General features: G+C 35.1%; 1 protein-coding gene across 1 annotated transcript in view; it reads right to left on the bottom strand.

Annotated features, from left to right (window-relative positions):
• Positions 1 to 11,227: 11,227 nt before the first annotated feature.
• The window catches only part of LOC107601212 (sterile alpha motif domain-containing protein 5), a 190,835-nt gene continuing 186,425 nt past the window's right edge, over positions 11,228 to 15,637 (bottom strand). The window contains exon 2 of the mRNA XM_016293304.1: positions 11,228 to 11,278. Within this exon, the coding sequence (XP_016148790.1) occupies positions 11,270 to 11,278 (9 nt within the window). The 3' untranslated portion in view covers positions 11,228 to 11,269. The remainder of the gene's footprint in view (positions 11,279 to 15,637) is intronic.

Below are 15,637 nucleotides of genomic sequence, written 5' to 3'. Positions count from 1 at the left end.
ACCACAGAGCAAGACATCTCAACGTGTGTGTGTGTGTGTGTGTGTGTGTGTGTGTGTGTGTGTGAGAGAGAGTTCATTATAACAAAATATCAGCCAGGCTATAGGGCCTGTGTTTGGTTTCATCAGCAGATAAAGAGATAAAACTGAACTGATTAGGAGCATGGCTACAGTGAATCATCCTTATAAAACAATTGTGTTGAATCACTGACCACTTCTAATATTTCTTTCAGGAACTTTCAGTGCATGCATATGCTACCGAGGGGACACAGATATTGCTATTCTTGTTATATTACAGCCAGACACTCCCAGATATTGCTCTTGGGCATCTTAAAATTTCATTTATGTTGTTTTATGATCCTGGAAAGGTCATTTTGTGCTGTTTTCAATAAGATTTCTTGTTATTGCTCCAGATGGTGTCATTTTCCAGAGCGCACTTTTGTTTTTCAGCATCCGCTGGTGACTAGATGTGGACTTATATTTACCACTATAAAGTTCTTATTGATGTATTCATTATCTGAGAAGGGTGTGAAACCTGAAACAATCATACGAGCTGTAATCTAACTTGATGTATAATAAATGACCGTTCTTAAGCAAACAGCATGATGGATTCTTCAGGTTTTGGCAGAGAAGTTTCACCTGAACTGGTCTGCCACATTTAACGCTTTCTTACCAGATTCACTTGCTGCTCAGAATGAAACATACACTGCTCATCCGCCATTTTAATAATATTCCTATTTAAATGCATGAACAATATTTGGCTTCAGGCAGGTCAATGCAGTCTCTCCATGTCTATACTGTATATATTTCTCTTGCTGTCTTTTTCGCTCTCTCTCTAACACACATTCATACTAAAATACTAAAATAAAATAAAATATACTTATGTGATAGCGGTTTTAAAAATATAATGTTTATATAAACGTAAATATAAACATATATCTTTATATATATTATAAACATATATTACAGTATTGGTTGCTTGTAATAAAGTGTAATGAAAAATGGAGTTCCTTTTGTTTTAACCTGGGAACTGTAAAAATCAAACACACATTCTGACCAGTGTTTTGCCCAAGGCTCTGTCTCTTTTGGCAATTTCAAGATTTTTTATTTGTCACATACATGGTTATATAGAGAATATATGACCAGCAGTGAAATGTAAGATTTCCTCGAAAGTGTTGGGAAATATTATAGAATACTGCTGCTCTGGATGACAAACAGCCCTTTCCAGTTGTGAAAAAGTGCCCTCCAGCACAAGATGCTGAAGACATCCTCAGCTTTAAGCCCGGTCTAGCTAACAGGATTAAATGGATGGGTTCTGCAGCTGGAAGCTGACAGAAAAAAGAGGAAATGCTCTCAAGAACAAGAGAAGACAGAACAAAGCTTCAAATTTGAGAAAATAAGAAAACATCACTTCATATACACTATACATAATGTTTATAATACAGGGGCGTAGATTACACTTTTTCGGGCAAGTGTGTTCGCATAGAGGTTTTCAAGAGCCGGTGTGAATAAATATAGATTTAAATTCAAAGAGACAGGATAGTCTGTGCATGATCTGATGTTTTATTCGGACGCAGAATAAGGCGAGATGAACATAGCGTAGCGCTAAACACTCCGTGCAGTGTATGTTTCATTCATACTCGAAGCCGGAGGGCACTCCCACGCAGAAAGTCGTACGAGGAAATTCCTAATATGGACAAAAGCATCCAGCTATCGCTGTATGAAATTTTCACAGTTGTTTTCACAGAAAAGTTTGGAAACATGAAGACATTAAACATACGATTGCGACAATATATGGTTGCACACACATACATACATTCACACAAGGCATACCTATACTTTTTGAATGGTCTAATTTTGGGTTTAAATCCAATCATCAGAATTCTGTAGAAAGGACAATAAAATGAAATCTGTGAAACGAAGCATGAAACATCAAACACATTTGATGCATCTGTACAATCAAATCGGTGACATCAAATCACTGTCATCAAATAATTGGTAGGCATTATTTTTTGCAGTAGCAGTATGAAATTCAGGGTGAAATATCACATTAAACATCACAAATAGCAAACACACACTTTGCAGCAACAATAGTCTTTTGTTGGGGCTCCAATTATAGTGTTGGTGTGTGTGTGCGTGTCCATTCAACACGACCAACACTGAGGCACTGATTGATATTTAAATTACCCACAATGCTTTTCTCACAGCTACCGTTATCACAAACACTGAACATACTTTATTTCTGACCTCTCTCTTGCCAAACAGAACCTCTTCGATCCTTCAATTCAATATACTTATTTATAAAGTATATTTCAACATGCACCTTGTCACATTTTAGATTTGCAAATGTACATTATACCTCAAATGCAATGAGTGAGCCTTTAAATTAGCGAGTCTTCTCTGAATAAATGCAAATGGTTGTTTGCTATGGAACACTTTCATAGTGTTATTTGCCCTGCGGCGCATCTAATCATCTATGTTTATTATACCGTATCTCAAGCTAATGGCATTTGAAAGTGCTTATAGATTTCGGTTCATTTAAGTAATTAGACAGGGCTAGCACACGTCAGTTCTTATAGATGTCTGGCCTTCAGGCCTTCAAAGCCCATAATCAATGACTGAATCATCTGAACGTATGTTAAAAGTACATTGACTGAGTACATGTTCCTACGAGTATGCACAGAAGTACATGTTCCTAATCAGCATTTTGTCTGGTTTCCAGTAGAAAATCACATTTACAACATTCAAATGAGAGAAAATGTACTTGAAACAAACTGCATGATATATTGTATTCATAATGCATATTAATATGTATAAAAATGTTCATTATATTAAATTAATATGCATAATAAATTGCATAAACTATTTTTAAGAGATGCTTTTAAAGGAAAACAAAAATATATATATTTTTTATTTGCATTGTTCACACACCAATCTGTCTGTAATCGGTCTTTCTGAATAGAAAAATATTTAATCATTTGTTTAGCATGAGCTTTCTTATTTATCTCTAAAAGACATGCACAGCTCATTTCAGAACCCAGAGGACAAGTCATCTCAACGTCTGTGTGTGTGTGTGTGTGTGTGTGTGTGTGTGTGTGTGAGAGAGAGTTCATTATAACAAAATATCAGCCAGGCTATAGGGCCTGTGTTTGGTTTCATCAGCAGATAAAGAGATAAAACTGAACTGATTAGGAGCATGGCTACAGTGAATCATCCTTATAAAACAATTGTGTTGAATCACTGACCACTTCTAATATTTCTTTCAGGAACTTTCAGTGCATGCATATGCTACCGAGGGGACACAGATATTGCTATTCTTGTTATATTACAGCCAGACACTCCCAGATATTGCTCTTGGGCATCTTAAAATTTCATTTATGTTGTTTTATGATCCTGGAAAGGTCATTTTGTGCTGTTTTCAATAAGATTTCTTGTTATTGCTCCAGATGGTGTCATTTTCCAGAGCGCACTTTTGTTTTTCAGCATCCGCTGGTGACTAGATGTGGACTTATATTTACCACTATAAAGTTCTTATTGATGTATTCATTATCTGAGAAGGGTGTGAAACCTGAAACAATCATACGAGCTGTAATCTAACTTGATGTATAATAAATGACCGTTCTTAAGCAAACAGCATGATGGATTCTTCAGGTTTTGGCAGAGAAGTTTCACCTGAACTGGTCTGCCACATTTAACGCTTTCTTACCAGATTCACTTGCTGCTCAGAATGAAACATACACTGCTCATCCGCCATTTTAATAATATTCCTATTTAAATGCATGAACAATATTTGGCTTCAGGCAGGTCAATGCAGTCTCTCCATGTCTATACTGTATATATTTCTCTTGCTGTCTTTTTCGCTCTCTCTCTAACACACATTCATACTAAAATACTAAAATAAAATAAAATATACTTATGTGATAGCGGTTTTAAAAATATAATGTTTATATAAACGTAAATATAAACATATATCTTTATATATATTATAAACATATATTACAGTATTGGTTGCTTGTAATAAAGTGTAATGAAAAATGGAGTTCCTTTTGTTTTAACCTGGGAACTGTAAAAATCAAACACACATTCTGACCAGTGTTTTGCCCAAGGCTCTGTCTCTTTTGGCAATTTCAAGATTTTTTATTTGTCACATACATGGTTATATAGAGAATATATGACCAGCAGTGAAATGTAAGATTTCCTCGAAAGTGTTGGGAAATATTATAGAATACTGCTGCTCTGGATGACAAACAGCCCTTTCCAGTTGTGAAAAAGTGCCCTCCAGCACAAGATGCTGAAGACATCCTCAGCTTTAAGCCCGGTCTAGCTAACAGGATTAAATGGATGGGTTCTGCAGCTGGAAGCTGACAGAAAAAAGAGGAAATGCTCTCAAGAACAAGAGAAGACAGAACAAAGCTTCAAATTTGAGAAAATAAGAAAACATCACTTCATATACACTATACATAATGTTTATAATACAGGGGCGTAGATTACACTTTTTCGGGCAAGTGTGTTCGCATAGAGGTTTTCAAGAGCCGGTGTGAATAAATATAGATTTAAATTCAAAGAGACAGGATAGTCTGTGCATGATCTGATGTTTTATTCGGACGCAGAATAAGGCGAGATGAACATAGCGTAGCGCTAAACACTCCGTGCAGTGTATGTTTCATTCATACTCGAAGCCGGAGGGCACTCCCACGCAGAAAGTCGTACGAGGAAATTCCTAATATGGACAAAAGCATCCAGCTATCGCTGTATGAAATTTTCACAGTTGTTTTCACAGAAAAGTTTGGAAACATGAAGACATTAAACATACGATTGCGACAATATATGGTTGCGATTGCGACAATATATGGTTTATTTGTGTTTGTCAAGTCATCTCCAGGTAATAAATAAAGCATATGAACAATGCAGTGCTAATTGACATAGCATGTATTACAGTATAGAAACTATTCTTCCTTATGTGATAATAAAAGTGTTTGTAGTATATAAACAAATCATTATTATTGGTTATTGTCCAGCAGTTTTCTGATTTATAAGTCAATTAAAAGCTAGAAATTAGAGAACAATGAAAGTTGCCTATACACTGCCAGTCAAATGTTTTTCAACAGTAAGATTTTTAATGTTTTTTAAAGAAGTCTCTTCTGTTCACCAAGCCTGCATTTATTTGATCCAAAATACAGCAAAACAGTAGAATTTGTTCAGGTTTCTTTGATGAATAGAAAGTTCAGAAGAACCGCATTTAGGCTATCTGAAATAGAAATCTTTTGTAACATTATTAAATGTCTTTATCATCACTTTGATCAATTTAAAGCATCCTTGCTAAATAAAAGTGTTAATTTCTATAATTTATTTTCCAAAAAAAAAATTATACTGACTAAGCTTTTGAATGGTATAGTGTATAATGTTACAACCACTTTTTATTTCACATAAATACTGATCTTTGGATCCTTTTATTCATCAAAGAATCCTGAAAAATTTTACTCAACTGTTTTAAATATTGATAATAATAATAATAATAATAATCATTAAAAAAGGTTTCTTGAGCAGCAAATCAGCATCTTAGAATGATTTCTGAAGGATGTGACACTGAAGACTGGAGTAATGATGCTGAAAACTCAGCTTTGATCACAGCAATCATTTTAAAATATATTCAAATAGAAAGCAGTTATTTTAATTAGTAAAAATATTTCACAACATTACTGCCTTTGCTGTACTTTGAATAAAACTCAGCTTTGATCACAGCAATCATTTTAAAATATATTCAAATGGAAAGCAGTTATTTTAATTAGTAAAAATATTTCACAACATTACTGCCTTTGCTGTACTTTGAATAAAATAAATGCACGCTTGGTGAGCAGAAGAGACTTCTTTATAAACATTAAAAATCTTACTGTTCAAAAACTGTTGACTGGTAGGTTATATAGATTACAGAAATGTTATATTGTAATGTTATATATAAAACGTTTCTGTCCCCCTCACTTCTGAAATGATGGCTACGCCCCTGATATAATATAATAATACAATATAAAACTTTTCCCTTATACATACCAAGGAAAATGAGGTAGATTAGCATAAAATAAAAGAATAAGACTAACTCAAAGAAAGAGAGAGAGCAAGAGAAAAAGATGGTTTTGCTCTACTAGACACACATGCATTATTCATTCGTTTTTCAGTCAGGCTGGATAAAGTCGTGGTCCTATAGCTCACACTAGGCTTGTCATATAGCTTAGACTTCCACAGTCTGTGAAGCTTGCAAAACTACACTGCCAAACAAAATCTGTGTGTGCGCAGCATGCTAAACCACTCGCTCTGCTTCACTTCTGCACTGTGTGCATCTCTGTGTGGTTTCCTACATGCATCCTTGAATGTTGACAATGCACACATAACTGGAAAAACGATGCATAACATTGCAGAACGCAAACTATTAACTTGCATGTAGAAAAGGTATTTAACCTACAAACCTGACACGAGATGTACTATTCTATAAATAATTAAAAGATATACTGAATATAAGTTAAATGTACGCTTCTTCATAGCACACACTCTGGTATGTGAGCACATGTTCAGACAGTAGATGTATGTTAGACGTGACACACACATATGGTGCATCGCTTCAACTTTAACCTCAAGTGTAACTGTCAAATCAAGCATATGGCCTCTCATGAAGAAAGCAGCAGTATGTGTCTGTATGTGAGAAGTGTTGATACCTGTGGAGTGAAGAATCGGGCTGTGTGTGTGTATATTGTTTCCCAGCAAAGAAAGACATCCAAGGTCAGTGTGACTCACAGCTTGAGCTCTGAAAGTAAGTTGTGTCTTAAGTAGGACATAAGATGATCATGAAAGTCTGCATGGTAACAATCACAAATGTGTCTCAAAATGGGTTTTATAAACACTATGTGCTTGTACTATACCAAAAGTCTGATGCTATATTAAAAATCTGTGAAAATATTTCAGATTCATGCACTATCTTTGGATTTTACTGATATCATATTCGTAATACTGATCATGGGACTACTTGTACAGACGGTTAAAGCTTAAGATGCTGTTTGGATCATTCTCAAATCATGCTGGAAAACACGATCATAAGGTTTTATGCAAACTTGTAGAGTAAGAGTTAGTCAATTTTGAGCTGCATATTTATCACTCCTTGAAATGAATAATTCAGCCCAAACTGAAAATGTACTCAAAATTTACTCACCCTCAGGCCATCCAAAATGTAGATGAGTTTGTTTCTTCATCGGAAACAGATTTGGAGAAATTTAGCTTTACATCACTTAGTCACCAATGGATCATATGAAGTGAATGGGTGCCGTCAGAAAGAGAGTTCAAACAGCTGATAAAAACCTTATGATAATCCACAAGCAATCAACACAACTTCAGTCCATCAGTTAACATCTTGTGAAGTGAAAAGCTATGTTTGTAAGAAACAACTCCCATTAAGGAGTTTAACTTTAGATTCTGGCCAAAATATAGTCCATTATTCCAAAAAAAAAGCTTTTTCACAAACAGCTTTTCACTTCACAAGACTTTAATTAATGGACTGGAGCATTCACTTGCTCACCAGTGGATTCTATTCAGGATCCATTGCTGAGCAACTGACGTAATGTAAATTTCTTCTCATCTGTTCCCGATGAAGAAACACACTCATCTACATCTTGAATGGCCTGAGGGTGAGTAAATTTTCAGCAAATATTAATTTTAGGGTGAACAATTCTTTTAATCATGCCATGTTTGTCCTTTATGCTTTAAAGTGATACGCGCAGACATCACACACCTTCTTCTGACATTTATGTCTCATTCAGTCCCCCCAAGGTAATATTTGGACAAATGTATTATCCTGACCCCTGTGAAGTGTCATTTAAAGAGTGTCTTCTCGAATCCCACTGCCTTATGACAGACTAGACACAGAAGATTTGTGTAGTGCTGCTGACATATGAAACTCATATATAGACATCCAGACGTATACGATGACATGAAAAGGTCAATCTAAAATATCACTGCCATCTCACAATCTCTGTTTCTGATTCTGTCAAAGCTTTACACGTTCATTAGCACATGCACGACTGAGCTTACATCGAGACATCAGAGCCGACTCCATCTCATATTAAATCAGGGGACGTTGCTCAAGCTCCCATGAAATGTACCATGACTTGCAAATTAGACACTTGGGGTCCATAAACTGTAGAGAAGCTATACCATGCTTTCATAATTAGAATAAAGACATATATTTAGAAAAGATTTCCGTTTCCAATAAATGCAGTTATCTATTCATTAAAGAATCCTAAAGATAACAAAAATGCTGAAGTAACCAGACACACAAATGCATAGATATGCCAGTTAATACAATCCTGCCATTTAAATTTTTTGAGAATTTATGATTTACATCAATATATCACAGCACAGATGCCCGAGTTTCTCTCTCTCTCTCTCTCGCACACACACCTGCTGTGTGTAGATTTATCATTACCATAGAAATGAATGTTACAGCAGGTGATACTGCTACGATACGTGCATATGAAGATCGGAGTGTCAGTCTCTTCACATATAAACATTTTGCAATTTACATGTAGTAATTTTCATTTTCCAACTGTAAAGGTGAATTCTAAGTTTTAATAAAAGCTTATTTTCTGTGTTCAGTGAACATAATACTTTGCATAAAAAAAAGTAACAGAACTTTCTACGAGATTGTCTGAGTTGACAAAGCAAAAAGTGCTTGCTGGGGAAAACTCTGAGTTTATCTCGGACAAGAGATGAAAGGAGCCTTAGGGTATCTCTCTACGTCAAAAAGACAGACAGACAGACACACACACACACACCTGTCTAAAAGGAGAACAGAAGACTACGAGTGAAGGTACTTTGATTTCGGATTTTCTCCTTGAAATATGTGCATATTGTTTGTATGTGAACTTTTTGCTTTGCTGTTTGTAAAAAAAAAAGCACAATTTTCAAATGAGCTCTTTTATGACACGTGCCCTTATATATAACCACAGTATAGGGATGTGAGGAATGCGGAATGAAAACAGCTGAATTTTAATCAATATTTCATTGCTGCCCAAAATCACCAAACCAGACCAGAGTGGTTTTCTTCTTCCACTGAAATGTGAATTTTCAGCACATTGAGGCATATCTTTGATCTGGCTACACTACTGGTGTGGACCTACGATGAAGGCCTGATGCTGAAGGAATGGCACAGTGCTTGCTAAAATTCCACATGACAAGCCAGCCCAGAAATAAGCAGTGTGCAACACACAAACAAGCCCGAACAGAATGGTTAATCAAACAGAATCAGAAATAAGGGGCCCAGTCAGTCTTTAGCTGTGAACCACTAGAAGAATCTTCCACAGATTGAATGTTTTACTTTTACTACTTGGAAAGAGCTCCATTTTTTATTGCATGTGTAAAGATGAGGAACACAGATGCAGGTCCTCCGACCAGAATATTTCCTGTCCACAAACATTGCATAAACATTTAGCTGGGCATTTGTTTTATAGGAAAACAAAGCAAAATGACTGACAAAACTATAGAGTTATAAAAATTATCTTCTATTCATCATCCTTGATAGGAATGATCACTTGCACAGAAGTAATCCCTTCTTATTTGATATAAACATGCAATTTAGTCATTAGACATTAACAATAAAAAACGAACAATAGAAAATTAGCTCATTACCAAAATGTCAAGAAGCCCCTATCTTAAATCAAACAATTAGAGCAATTAAACCCCAGGAGCTGTCATAGGATAAATGCAGTAATTACCACACTATTTCTCTAGTCTACAAAATCCTGATCTTGGAGCAACATTAAGTAGACAAAACATCTAATAATGATGTGGGCAGATCATTCATTAAATTCTATTAGTTGCTTAAGGTGCATGTCTCTTCAGCAATAACATATACGCCTTACAAAATACCGGTCATTTTTTACAGTGCATGTCTCTTCAGCAATAACATATACGCCTTACAAAATACCCCAAGATTTTACTTGATGTTATAATTGAGTCTAAGCTGTGAATATCATTCACAACAACATATGTCCTCCACAGTATGAAGTGCCTTTAGCCATTAGGAGTAACAGCTGTGAGAATCTCAGAAGGATACAGGAATCGTGAGGTTGAAAATCACAAAACATACATAATAAAAGACGCAGTACAGTTCTTATTATTGCAGAGCTTTGAGGATGGATTTAAGAATATTTTCCTTTATTTATTTATTGATTCATTTTTTTTTATATTAAATTTGTGGTAATATCTATAAATTCTACATCTTATGTAATTCCATGACAGCTATATATTCGAACAATTTTAAAATGACAGAAAATGACAAATACTCAAGTTCTAATCTCAAGGACTAATGAAAGATTTCACTTCGATATTTTAAACAGGATATGTAATGGATGCACAGATATTAGTTCTTTGAAGACAGGGCAAGTGCTTTCAAAAAGCCCATGTACAACCCTCTGCTGCCAACTGGCTATAAGATGCCTGGTATTTCAGAGAAAGGCAGCAACCAGAAACAAGTCAAAGAAAATCTCAACATATGAATTTGAAGCAGGAAAAAACAAACCTGTAATTTGCAATTTATCCTCGACTAAATTTACCAACCAGTGTCTGTATGTGGTCTGCGCAAGGTTTAAATTCCACTTCAGCACTGACGTCTATCGCACTGTTCTCAGGCAAACGAGTGCATCTTGACAAGGTCGCGGGTTTAGTGACCGGTTAACCGAAGTTAGAGTGATACTTGCCGCTGGCCGTCTGAAAGTGGCTGCTCCCCAGACCAAGAACTGACCACAGATCAGATAATCACAGGCTGCAGAGGCCAAAGCCTCATAACCAGTGGAAAATTCTGCACTGAATCACACTGTATGGCAAGGGCTGATCTGATGAAGGGCAGTTTTATTAATTATGAGAAATAAACCAAAATGTCGCCATTAGAGTATGACTATTCCTCTTTGTGTCATGTCTAAGAACATAGCAGTTAGGGATGCACAGACTTGAAAATTTGCTGATAATTATTTTAATGTTATGCTGGATAACCATTAAATTGCAGATATTACAATTTTATACAAATTCGTCTTAAATTAAAAAATAACAGGAATAATAATTGGTTTTAAATGCTACAAGTACATTTTGGCATCACATTATAACGTACAGAACAACATTATTAAATTGCTAGTGTATTTAAATACTAACTTTGAGTGTAAAAAAATTAGGAAACAAAATATGCAATATCAACAGATATAGAACCAACATGTGTATCACTAATAGCAGCAGCACATCATATTTTCTGTTGATACAAAAAAAACATGCATAGTTATACATAACCTACTCACCAAACAGGTAAAAACTGGAAGGATGTAAGCTTCAAACTTACCTAAGAGAAGAAGAGAGAAAACTGTATTTAAAACGTAAACAAAGAATATCGATATAACCATTAGAACTGTAACAAGGATAAACAATAACACATAGCAACAATGCACACAAATATTTAATGAATTAATGAGAAAAAATGCAGATGCAGACTTCTAAAGCTTGTGTGATGTATGAAATAGTTTAAACCAGAAGAGATCAGTGAGATCTACACTACAGCTTTCACCGAGTAATGTGACACCAATGACACATTCAGCTTTAAGAGGTTAATATAAAATTATATGAAAGCCACATCTTCCCAGATTATTTTGATGAACAACAGCAGAACAGAATGGCCCAAAAGGGCACTTGACCCAAAACAGTAGGAGCTCTTCATCAACCAGCTGACAGAATTTAATAAGCAGAGTCTATAATAACAAACACATTTATATTCATAAATCCACATATATTCAACATATATTGGAACTACTGATGCCTGGATACAGGACAACACAGCTCGCTCTGAATTGTTAGCCATCATCCTACAAACATACAATGTATTATTCATAAACCTATAGCATATAGTTTCTTCATAAATAAGACACAATTTCAAGCATTATTAGGAACCCAGCATAAGCTTAGCAACCAGTGATGAAATTTGCGAAGACATCAACACTGCTTTAATCTTGAGACTTAAATATTGACTTTGAATTAAAACTACTGGTACACAAAAATATTAGTGTGGTCAACCAGCTGACAGAATTTAATAAGCAGAGTCTATAATAACAAACACATTTATATTCATAAATCCACATATATTCAACATATATTGGAACTACTGATGCCTGGATACAGGACAACACAGCTCGCTCTGAATTGTTAGCCATCATCCTACAAACATACAATGTATTATTCATAAACCTATAGCATATAGTTTCTTCATAAATAAGACACAATTTCAAGCATTATTAGGAACCCAGCATAAGCTTAGCAACCAGTGATGAAATTTGCGAAGACATCAACACTGCTTTAATCTTAAATATTGACTTTGAATTAAAACTACTGGTATACAAAAATATTAGTGTGGCACTCCTTGATCTGTTCACATGTTCATGTTCCTACGTGATCATCTGTATTCATCTCACAGTTGAATCCTTCATTGGCATTTTGAAGGATCAATACATTCGGAACAAATGCTGCTGAAAATCAGCACACAGCAACAAAAGAAATGTCACAGAGCTGTAGTGAAAACACACAAACACATATGCACATTATACCTTTGAAAGTCATTAAGTTGACAGACTGAAAGCTGTGGAGGTTTGTGGGGATGCAAGCAGGCCTGTATGGGGGTTCTTTCAAAATATATTTACAAAAATCTCTAACATGTATGTTACTGTAGATTTTTTAAAGCTGTCCCCTAGTGGTTGGAGCACATTTTTTGGAACAAAAAAATTATTGTAGTATACACACTATATTGTAAAACATATTGGGAGACCCTCTTCTAATGAACAGGTTTGACTACTTTAGTAATTTCCATGTACAAATCTTGATGTTTAAGCATATAATGATATTCTAGGGAATTGTGTGCTTCTAATTTTATCAATACTTTTGTCCATATAGTGTATGCACAAGAAGTCATTGGTGTTTGGCGATGAGGTTTTGGCTCAAGGTCTGCATTTAAAGTCACACCAGAGGTGTTCAGTTGGGATTAGAACTTTGCTTTCTGCAGACCAGTCAAGTTCTTCCACACTGACTGAATCAATCATTTCTTTTTGAACCTTGCCGTATGCACAGATGCACTGTCATGTTAGAATAGAAAAGAGTCCTGTCCAAACTGTTGCTATAAAATTAGAAGCACACAACTCCCTATAAACGTCATTGTATGATTAAACATTACTATTATTTTTCTAAATTAGTCAAACCTGTTCATCAGAAAGGGGTGTGTCACAATACTTTTAGCAATAGCATATATAAAGGTATATATATATATATACACATACACACCTTGCTACGTATACTGCGTTAGGCTAACCGAGACTTGTCATTTGCACTTATATATTGTTGCTCTTTTGTTAGTTTTGACTGCTTTTATTGTCCTCATTTGTAAGTCGCTTTGGATAAAAAGTGTCTGCTAAATGACTAAATAAATAAATAAAAATAAATAAATTATATACAGGTGGATCTCAATAAATTAGAATGTCGTGGAAAAGTTCATTTATTTCAGTAATTCAACTCAAATTGTGAAACTCGGCTATTAAATAAATTCAATGCACACAGACTGAAGTAGTTTAAGTCTTTGGTTCTTTTAATTGTGATGATTTTGGCTCACATTTAACAAAAACCCACCAATTCACTATCTCAACAAATTAGAATACTTCATAAGACCAATAAAAAAAACATTTTTAGTGAATTGTTGGCCATTGTCTTGGACAACTGTCAGATCAGCAGTCTTCCCCATGATTGTGTAGCCTAGTGAACCAAACTGAGAGACCATTTTGAAGGTGTGTTGAGTTGATTAGCTGATTGTAATGACACCATATTCTAATTTGTTGAGATAGTGAATTGGTGGGTTTTTGTTAAATGTTAGCCAAAATCATCACAATTAAAAGAACCAAAGACTTAAACTACTTCAGTCTGTGTGCACTGAATTTATTTAATACACAAGTTTCACAATTTGAGTTGAATTACTGAAATAAATGAACTTTTCCATGACATTCTAATTTATTGAGATGCACCTGTATATATATATCACATTATCTTGAATAACAAATAAACCCTGGTGCCTGGGTTTATAAGGTTACACTTCAATGCATAATGATGTAGCTGACATTCACAATCCATTAAACAGCTACCCTGTTGGAATTATTCTATTGATAGGAAAATCGAATAAAGAAATGAGATACAAAAAAACAGACTCTAACAGATTTAGGCCATAAGATAAGCTGGATTTACCAGGCAGGGTTCTCCTATTCTATTGCTTGAACGAGGCTTTTCATATGAGAGCTATTGAGACCTTTGCAGCGCTGTGAGAAAGCACCAAGCTCTCCGTGAAGATGTCCTTCATTGTCCTCTATTCCTCAACCAAAATACTGAAGCAAATCGCAATCCTCTCTGCTCCTTTTAATCAAGGTGGTAAAAATAAGACTATGAGCTGAATTCTCCATTAAGCCTCTTTTGTTTGGTTCTGAATAGCTTTTTCCGTGTGCCGATTCTATTGTGCCTGTGAAGGCCGGTTCATATTGCCAGCTGCCGCGAGAATATTCACGGCCCTACAGTACATTGTGATCGACTCAGCCGTTCATTCAGCAGGTGTTCAAAGGAACTGATCAACAGTCACCTTCAAAAATAGCCTGGGTTAAATTTTTACGTGCAGAGAAGATCTGGGCTGAAAATAAACCCAGCTGAATCTTATTCATGGGTAATCACTCATTTTCAGATGTCTTTTACGAGGTGTGAGTGTTGTGTTTACAATGCAGTGATACAGATGTGTGATGGGCTGCATAATTGGACAGTACTCATGGTGCCAAAATAAAGCTGAGCGCAACAGTAGGAAAAAAAGAGGTGAAAGCCAAGGTTTTAGCCTTGTTAGAATTCCGACAGTAAGGTGCACTTCATTGGTCGTGACGATAATTCCGCAGAGCTACTTCATGCATATTCTAATGTGAGACCTCTCTCACCCTCCACTGCATCACTGCAATAAGAATAAAATCTGGTGAAATCCCCAGGAGAAGGATGACGAAAGAGAGAGAGAGAGAGAGATACATGAGGCAACAACAGAGAAAGAAAGGATGCATAAATTAAAGGAACAGTTCATCCAAAAGAGAATTCTACCATGTATCAATTCAACGTTGTTGTCTCTTACTTGTTCACACAATAAGAAGTTGGCTGTTCTTTTCCATACAATGACAGTGGATGAGGTTTATAGAAAGGAAGATTATCAGTAAATGACAATGACTTTTATTTGAAGTATGTAACAGCTAGAGAATAGTTTGAAATCAAAGGCAGTAACCAAATAACAAAAATAAACAAATAACAGAGAGTGTGCTCAGTGTTTTTAGAGCAAGGTCCCATATTTTTCATAATATTAAAAGGATGAGAACAGAAACTGTGTGTTCATAGATTAAAATAAGTTTACTGGATACAGATTAATGATTAGGATTTTTATAGATTAATGATTATAATGATTATATATATATATATATATATATATATATATATATATATATATATATATATATATACACAAACACACAGTATACACACACACAGTATATATATATATATATATATATATATA

This window comes from Sinocyclocheilus grahami, unplaced genomic scaffold (assembly GCF_001515645.1).
Source record: "Sinocyclocheilus grahami isolate Dianchi unplaced genomic scaffold, SAMN03320097.WGS_v1.1 scaffold301.1, whole genome shotgun sequence".
NCBI lineage: Eukaryota > Metazoa > Chordata > Actinopteri > Cypriniformes > Cyprinidae > Sinocyclocheilus > Sinocyclocheilus grahami.
Note: the sequence above shows the minus strand (reverse complement) of the source record. Positions and strands in the feature narration are given on the sequence as shown.